The following is a 9,072-nucleotide window of genomic DNA, read 5'->3' on the forward strand; positions in this document are numbered from 1 at the left end:
CCCCTCAGTTACGCCAAATAAAATGGCCTCTGTCTATATGCGTATTGTGCACGTAGAATCGATAGTGACAGAATTTACAGCTACAGTTACACCGAACACCAAACTGAACTCGTGTAATTCGAAGGTAACGTGCTAAATAATTAAATCAACTGCATTGAAGAGAAGTGCGTTGCAAAAACTGCTCTGGATTTTCAACGGTTGAAAAGGTGGAGGCTTTTTTTAAAAGTTTATACCGAGAACAACACCCCATGCACTGTTCAAGATCAGGAGAGACGATTTAAGGATCTAAATGAGATTAATGTTTCAGTGACTTGCAAGGTCGCGTAGATTCTAATGCTTTTGGTTCTAAGAAAAGTCACATTTTTTAATTATAAGTGGTTGAATTCAGAATAACGAGATGAGAGGTTTATTATAAAACTACCTGATCACGTAACGTAAATACATGAATACCCATTTGAAGAGGTCAAGTGAAAAGCAGGATAAGTCCACACAAAAATCAGGGTGCTTGCATGATTTTTACCATAGTACTTCCTATGCAACTATAGTAACACCAGTGTCAAACGCCAGTGAATCTTAATAAAGAGTTGATTTGCAGTCTTACCTTTTGCTTTAAAAAAGTTTCGTTAATGTGTCTTAACAGTAAATCCCTTGGCCGTTCTGTCAGTTCTTCGATACCATTCCAGTTGTCCTCTAAACAGCGAAATATTCTTCTTGCTTTTTTGGCGCATATTGTAATCGTTCTAAAGAAATTTCGTCTGCTTACCACCTTGTACACGTTTGCGGCATTAATAGCCAAGGTATTTATTTCCTAAGGACACACAGCCTTGGCAACTGACGACAGGCCAGGAATCGAACCATTTTCCTTGCTAGTTCAATCTCTTGAATATTTGGCCGCCCTCCGACAACGTATCAAAAGACCTTCTCCATTCCACATACACTCGTCAATCTCTCTCATGTTCCAACACTTAAAAATCAAGACTCGACATCATCAAAGATCAAATTGTAAAGAATTTATTACAGATCGCATGGGCGTAGAATATGATGCGAAAAAAAAGATGTATTAAAGTTGTTCAATAGACTGAAACAATCAATGTACATCAACGCTGGTATTGTAAGCAGAAATATACAATTTACAAGTATATTAAATGTGTGTGAAGAGAAAGAAAAGTAAATAATGTTATGTACAGGACACATTTCAAACAAAAAATTCTTTTACAACTCCAGTTAAGAGCACTGGCATAATATTACGTCTCTGATCTTTCATTTAGTTTTTGTTGAAATTTCATTGCGCCTCCAGACACTATGAACGCACTCTCTAGGGTGGAGACCGAGGATCTCTTCGAGGAGAAAAAAAAACAGACTGAAGCTGGATTCGTACCACAGAACCCCACTTTTAACTGTACTGATTCACAGTGAGAGGCACTGTTGTCTTTGTATCTCTTGCGCAAAACTGTCTTTCATTCAGTTTTCTGTTATTTCAGCCTACTGCTGCCGCTTTGTCCTTCTCCTGTTTCACCTCCATAACCACCACCACCTCCTCCTCCTCCTTCTCTTCCTTTTGCCTTTCCTCTATTTTGTCGTCGTCTTCCTTCCCCCTTCCTCCTCCTCCTCCTCCTCCTCCTCCTCCTCCTCCTCCTCCTCTCTTCCTTTTCTCCTCGTCCGCCTTCTTCTCTTTCGTGCCTCATCCACATGTACTTCATATAAGATCCTTTCCCCCCAATTCCCCCCGAGGGTGTCTTTTCAGTACACTTCTATTATTTCTCGTGTTTCCTTTTCATCCGAAAGGCTTTTTGTCCCTTTTCATCTTGAATACAGGTCTCGTTCACATCACAACATGACCATCATTCTTCAGCAATGAAGTAAGCGAGACTATACAATATTGCAGTAGTATCTTTCCCGGAAAATATGTGATGCAATCAACGAACTGACCAGATGGAATCACACACTGAAGACTGACTAACGTTTCTTTGAGCACCTGTGTAGCCACTGCCTCTGTATCCGCCTCTTTGTTTCTTTCATTTCCCCTATTCGTGTATCCGTTGTGTTTCAGCTTTTAGTAGTGTCATTACCTCCTCCCCCCAGAAAAAAACAGCTTCAACATTGCAAGACTTTTCTACCAGTGTAACTTTGTTGCTTGCGGGTGATTAATTTTTTTATTCCATATCTTTAAGAACAATCAGTTCTTTTTCTTCTGTTTATTAATCCTAAATAACCATGGTTAACATTCAGAACGTTGAATTGGTATCATTTGATAAACAGAAGAAAAAAATGGAGTATTGTTCACAAAAATCAGAAGGGCAAAAGTTAACCAAGTCTTAATTAAGAGTAGAAAATTCAAAAGAGTGATTTGTCGTTTGCATTCTTTCATCCAAGACGTCCTAAGAAAAATTACCTGTCTATCAGAAGAAAAAGTGGAAAGAACGAGCACGCACGCATGCGCACATACAAACATGCGAGCGCAAACACAGGTACAAACAGAAAGAAAAGATGAGAGAGCGGGAGAGAGAGAGGGTATGAGAGAGAGAGAGAGAGAGAGAGAGAGAGAGACAGAGACAGAGAGAGAGAGAGAGAGAGAGAGAGTGGGGGGGGGGGGAGTCAAGAAGTAGACAGACACATAATAAAAATGTAAGCATATAAAATAAAAGTCAGACGTACATAGATATAAAAGATCTATAAATAATACAGACAGTCAAAAAAACTCTGGCAGACCCACAGGCAAACGTACGGCAATTCTTGTTGAAAGAGAGTCGTCAATAATGTAGGACGTGTGTATTAAACTCGAGTCTGCCGGCACAGACAATCCCGCAGGTGTTACACTGCCATGGGTTGTTGACGTTGTGTAGCCCCATGTGCAGGTGGAACAATGTCACGTCGAGGAACAGGATCTCACAGTGGGGGCAGTAACGGGCCTCGTTCGTCCTGGAGGGAGATGCCCGCGTGACGTCGCGAGGAGTCCCTGACCCATGACCCCGTTCGTCAATGACGTCACCGTCTAGGACAGATCGGGCTGTTCCCCCTGGTGGCGTGCTTCCCGGTGTGGTTGTTGTAGTCGTGATGGTGGTGGTGGTGGGGTAGCCAGATACAGCGGCGAGGGAGGAGGAGGATAAGGAGGAAGGTGGGGTGGAGGAGGGGAAATATTTCGAACCGTTGCTCGATCGGTGGACGAGGTCCGAATTACTCGAGGCGAGCGACTCCATAGCGCCGTTGGGGTGGGAGAAACTTCGTCTTCTTGATGCACTGTAACTATCAAAAGATTCTTCATTAGAATACACATCAGTTCCGTTTTGATGAGAAAGTTCCGACTGTGGTCTATCTCTGGCGCTGTAGGAGAAGGGGTTCTGGACGTGAGAGTGAGAGGAGTTGGTGATGCTCTTGCGAGAGGCAAAACTGAAGTCCAAAGCTGGCACAGAAGCGTCGCGGGAGTGGTCATCCACCGATATGAGATTCCTGGTCAGATCTGATTCATTCATCGCTTCGTCCGGTTCTAAAGGGACGAGTACAGCCTCATTGGACATGATAGCATCTAGATAGGGGGAGCCACGAGTTTTGGGAACTTTGGCTGTTTCCTCCTTATCTCTATCTGCAGCACTGGCATTTTCCGCAGAGGACGAAAAGCCATCAGAAGTTTCGTCCGAATCCTGGGGTCCAGACGCAGACGAGACGTGGTTGTCACACACTTTGGCGTTTTTGTCACCGTTTTGGGGGTCCAAGGCTACAGCCTGATAGCTACGAGAGAGGTCAGCGTAAAAGTCTCGATCGTACCTCGCTTGCTTCCTGCTACTTGGCTGCAGTGACCATTGCCAACTGTCAAAAACATGATCGCTAATGGACGAGGAAGCGTACCTCTTCCTGTAGTCCGTCCCAAATAAATGTCTGTTCTCAATACTCAGAGATTTCGATTTCCCCCCAGAACTGTTGGCAAAAAGAGATTTTCTAGGGTCACTGTAAGAAGCATTGGCAAATTTGATTGCGTCATCAGCAGACAACGGTCTTGACTGCGCTGTCGAGGTTACTGACATGTCTTCAGAGACACTTTTCGGTCGAGGTGACGTCTTGGACGACGCAGAAGCAGAGAATTTCCCCGCTTTACTAGCAGACGCCCTTAGAGATGACTCAATTGCCATACGCTTGAGCTCGGCCACCCTCTCCGCTGTCAGCTGGCGGTCCCCAGATTGGGAACCGTCCCTCCTCTTCCCCACCTCGGATCTGCTGGCAGCCGTCGAGTCTTGGGAGTTATTCGGAGACCCGGATGCAGTGCGTCGTCTCTCAGTGTCTGGGTGCGGGATGGATGTGGCAGCGGCTGCAGCTGCAGCTTTCCAGGCCACGGCGTCTTTACAGTCCCCCTCGTCCCCTCTCGTGTGGAACATCATGTGCATGGCTAAGGCGTCCTTGTTACTGAAGAGTTCCCCACAAACGCTGCAACTCAACTGCTCCATCATTGCCGCCAGAGATCCCGTCGAACTGGACGCTCTGTACAAATTGAAGAAAAAATAGATTTAGTTGTATAGTAATAATAATAATAATAATAATAATAATAATAATAATAATAATAATAATAATAATAATAATACATGTAATAATGATGATGATGATGATGATGATGATGATGATGATGATGATGATGATGATGATGATGATGATGGTAGTAGTAGTAGTAGTACAAAGCCTAGTACTAACACTAAATATAATAATGAAAATAATAATAATAATAACAATAATAGCAATAATAGCATATTTTGTATAGCGCAAAACATCCCCGCTCAACAGAGAGCCCTGTGCGCTTTGCAGAAAAACCTATAGATCTCAACATGTAGTGATGAATTGCAGTGGGATTCATTATAATTTTGACGCAGAGTCTTTCGTTTTAAAGGTGATTTAAAAAAAAAAAAAACTTAAGTAATACACGTATTAATGAAAGTGACAATGACAATCTTTATTCATCTCGTAGGGAGAAATTTGTCTTGGTCGTTAACAATGGCAGTAGACGTTACAAAAGTTAGACCTAAAAGTGCACTCACGCACACGCACTACAAGACAGGACATTAGGCCTAGTAAATACATGTCTCACGTGCTGAGATAACCCGCTCCGTAAAACACTTCTCTCACTCTGTTTCATTTGTAGCACTGTGTGTTCAGTAACCTCACTGCAGTTGGAACGAATGAATTTTTATATATGTCTGTTCTTGCTTTTTTGGAAATGTATCGTTTACTGTGGGTCGATAGTTGAAATTCCTATGTCAGTGGGTGCCTATGGTCACTAAGCATTATTTCCGCCTTTTTCAGAACGTTTGCGTCATGTAGATATTCATAGTTACTTACGTCTCTACCAATTGTTCTTGATGCCTTTCTTATCAACTTGTTTATTTTTATAATGTGCAGCCTTCCCAAACTGCTACCATAGCAAGTGATACCAAAGTGTACACACAACATTTCTAGGATATTTTCTTATATAAAAATCTTTGTATTTTTTCAACTTCTGTGTCCATTTTTACGTTAATATTCAGCAGCACAACAGAATTAGCTAACTTACCAATGTAACATGTCAACCATCTTGACCAGTTTATCTTTCTTGAATAAATTATGCACTCTCAACTTGAGTTCTCCATTTTTCTCTATTCTATTCAAACTTCAAACTCCGTATGTCACGTTCAAAAACATAATAACTCACTAATCACACTTATCTTTATGTACTGCTTACGATTTTACTATCAATAACTGTTTCCGTATAAACACGTGGTTTTAATTACAAATGGCACCTAACTTGCTGCAAACTTTTAGCCAAGCTCTTTTTACAAGAGACAACTCACCTCAGTCCGTATTCAGCCAAGAGTCTGCGATAGTGGCGAGGATCTAGATACATGCCGTAAGTGTCTAAGGAGAAAAGGCTGCCAAAGCTGGGTGAGACATCAGGCGAAGTCCCCACCGTTCTCTCTTTAGTTGAGGTCGTCGGACGGGTCAGAGCTGATAACGACTCTGACAGTGCCGAGGTTTTAGGGAGGATGCTTGCTGCAGCAGCTGCCTTAGATATAGCTGTGGCCTGGTTTCTGAGTGCGGATAGCATTGCCTGTTGACGGAGCTCTCTCTCAAATTTCTCTCTTGGCGTTGGATTTTCTGGATTCGACGATATAGCGGAGGTTGGTAAAGCAACGCAAGACTCGTTTTTGGCGCGTAGTAGCATATGCATCGCATAGGTGTCTCTACTAGAAAATACAATGTCACATCCGTCACAGCGAAAAGAGTTCTTGTCCGCGTCAAAATTCGGGAACCCAAACCGTCGAATATCAAAGCTGTCTCCTGCTGAACTCTTCAGGAGATCTTGGGGGGAAAGCGATGACGAGGACGGGTGCCCATACTCTGCTGACGTCACAAGAGGGCTGGAATTGAAGTTGATGAAGTTGGGGTTTGTCTTCATGGAGTAGCCTCCACCTGGAGGACGGCCTCTTCTGCTGACATACCTCACAGGACCCGGGTTTGAAACTGGCAAAGTGGTCGCTTCGCTTGTGCTGTTGTTATTTGATTGGATGCTGCTTCCACTGCAGTTCTCTTCCTCTCCGTTGTTAGCGTCTGCGTCTGCTGGCTCTTTTTTCACAACTACATTTGAATCCATAATGACCTGCGGAAGTACGAAAACAGTTATGGATTTCAATGACTATAACACAGACATGCTCTCGGTGAGAATTCTATTGGAGCTTTAGGTTTCCAAACACATGAACAAAAGAACAAAAGAGTAGTTCATGTTTGCTTGTTTTTGGTTGGGCTGGAGGTGGGGGGAGAGGGTGTTCATTATTGATACTGGTACCCTGAAAAGGTTTGCTAAATTGATATACATGCAATATTGTCAGTTTGAAAAAAAAACAAAGAATAAATGGGAAGCCTTTTTAGACCTTAAATATCCTTCAATAACTGTTGTACGCCGGAAGACAACGAATAGAGTGATTAAGTCCCTTTACGAGAATAGGGCCACAACAGCTAACTTCAAAGTCCTAGGACATGAGATTCTGTGGAATAAGAGCGAGAGGAATGCCTAGGGAAAACTGGACTGACGGCGTGAAATCTCCAAAAGGAACAACACGAAGATCGGAAAGGCAACATTAAAGTCCCGACCCATGGCCGATAATAATAGTTGTATGGTATCATGGTGAAATCAGGCGCCCGTCAAAATAATGAAATCGTTGCTAAAAGACACCAGACCATGTGAATAATTAGATTGTGGGGTTTTTTTCAATAACATTCAAGCTTTGGAAGTAATCAAACTTAGCAGTTCTTTTCTCACTGATTTTTCTCTGACTTTATGTGACCCCCTTTTCTTTCCATCGCAAATATCTCCACTTCTGTTCAATATACCTGGGTATTATTTTCATCAAAAGCAAGACAAATGTATAAACTTCAAAATTATAACAATAACCAATATGTCAAAAAATTGACGAGTGGATGATTCCACTGCGTTGCGACACAATTGCTCGACTTATACAATACTTGTAACTGTAATGCTGAGCCACTATTAGCTTGAAGCCATGCGGACTGTACTCAGTATGGTTTGAGTACATTTTTGAGACATTTATAAGGACTGATCATTGACTCACTGTAGCAATGTTAGATAAAGGCAAGGCACTACGTACAAAAGTCAATTAATGTCTTCCTAATTCCAACATTCAGGGAAAGTGTAAAAGCCAAATTCCCTTGTCCAAATAATATTTATCACGGCTCTGCAAACTTTTTGAATGGGAATGGAATCGTCTTATATCATATTATTATGCTAAAGAAATATTATGTGTTTACACTCTGTCTGTCTGTCTGTCTGTCTGTCTGTCTGTCTGTCTGTCTGTCTGTCTGACTGCCTGTCTGTCTGCCTTTTTATTATTTATCATTTTGTTATCTTATATGCCAGTCTATCGATCTCCTCTAGTTTTGAACAACTGAGATCGGTTATTTCAGAGAGGGCACCTTGCTTTACACAGAGCCTTTATTTGGAATGCCTCGGATATATACATTAAAAATCCTATTAATTCGAACCTGATGCCCCATATTACTTAGGGATTGAAGATGAACCATTCTACCCCCCCCCCCCCCCCCCACACACACACACACACACTCAGCACCAGCCGAAAAAAACCGAAACGAAATAACCTTTTCACTACAGCCATCTATGTCTTTTCGTGAAACTAGTGTCATATTCCCATATTATATTATGAGCACGTACAGAGAGTGCTAAGCAACATAATATCATGTAGATGTATTTACATTGTTCCATTTCTTTCTGTTTCGCCACAGGTGACCACCGAATAAACAGTAGAGAAATAAATGTACCTTCTTTATAAATTCAATGAATTCCAATATTGGGTTTAATGATTCATGTGGTTCTCCTTGCTGTATATTTCAACAGTATAGAATGGCTAACGTCTTGCAAAGGATCTTGAATGCGTTTGACAGCTGCCTACATCATAACTTATAGAGAGAATTTCTGAACAGATTAGGAATTTTCAGGTCCAAGCGTCTGGTTTTCCTGAATTTATAATACCGCACTCCAGCTTTCAGTAGTACTGTTTTTATGCTCAAGTCTTTAACCAGGAACCAGCAAATTCATACTGGGACAAAAATGATAATATCATTATGACTACTCTGTCCCCTAAGACGGCGCGGGTTTCTTTCTTACCAAGAGACATCTCGAAGTCTCTTTGGCTTGAGCACATGCAAACCAATGCTAAACGGGCGATGTGAATGAGATTCTTGGCGTTGAATGCTTGGTTGATTGAAAACTGGCATACGATGGCGACCGCAACTTGAATAACTGTCATCAATAAGTAAGCTAGCATCAACGCTTTTGCATATTTGATGCCGTCTCCATTGGAGATTCTCTTTGTCTGAGAGGTCTCGCCTGAAGAGATGCTAAATATTGAATGCTATATACGAGTCGGCTTCCCCTTCATGGACACAAGCTCTTCTATTATTCATCGATGACAAATTAAGATTTTAAGTGCTCTGATGTCACAACAACTGCGAGTTGCTTGGGTCGATTTTTCTAGAACCCCCACCCCCACCCTTCCCCGAGTAAACACACACACACACACACAC

The 9,072-nt window shown here is 42.1% G+C and overlaps 1 protein-coding gene across 1 annotated transcript in view; it reads right to left on the reverse strand.

The window, feature by feature from the left end:
- Nucleotides 1-2,587: 2,587 nt before the first annotated feature.
- The window catches only part of LOC101853444, a 15,747-nt gene continuing 9,262 nt past the window's right edge, over nucleotides 2,588-9,072 (reverse strand). The window contains exons 2-3 of the mRNA XM_005092290.3: nucleotides 5,808-6,613; nucleotides 2,588-4,470 (exon numbers count right to left, since the gene is read on the reverse strand). Coding sequence (XP_005092347.1) covers nucleotides 2,751-4,470; nucleotides 5,808-6,607 — 2,520 coding nt within the window. The 5' untranslated portion in view covers nucleotides 6,608-6,613 and the 3' untranslated portion in view covers nucleotides 2,588-2,750. The remainder of the gene's footprint in view (nucleotides 4,471-5,807; nucleotides 6,614-9,072) is intronic.

This window comes from Aplysia californica, unplaced genomic scaffold (genome assembly GCF_000002075.1).
Source record: "Aplysia californica isolate F4 #8 unplaced genomic scaffold, AplCal3.0 scaffold00043, whole genome shotgun sequence".
NCBI lineage: Eukaryota > Metazoa > Mollusca > Gastropoda > Aplysiida > Aplysiidae > Aplysia > Aplysia californica.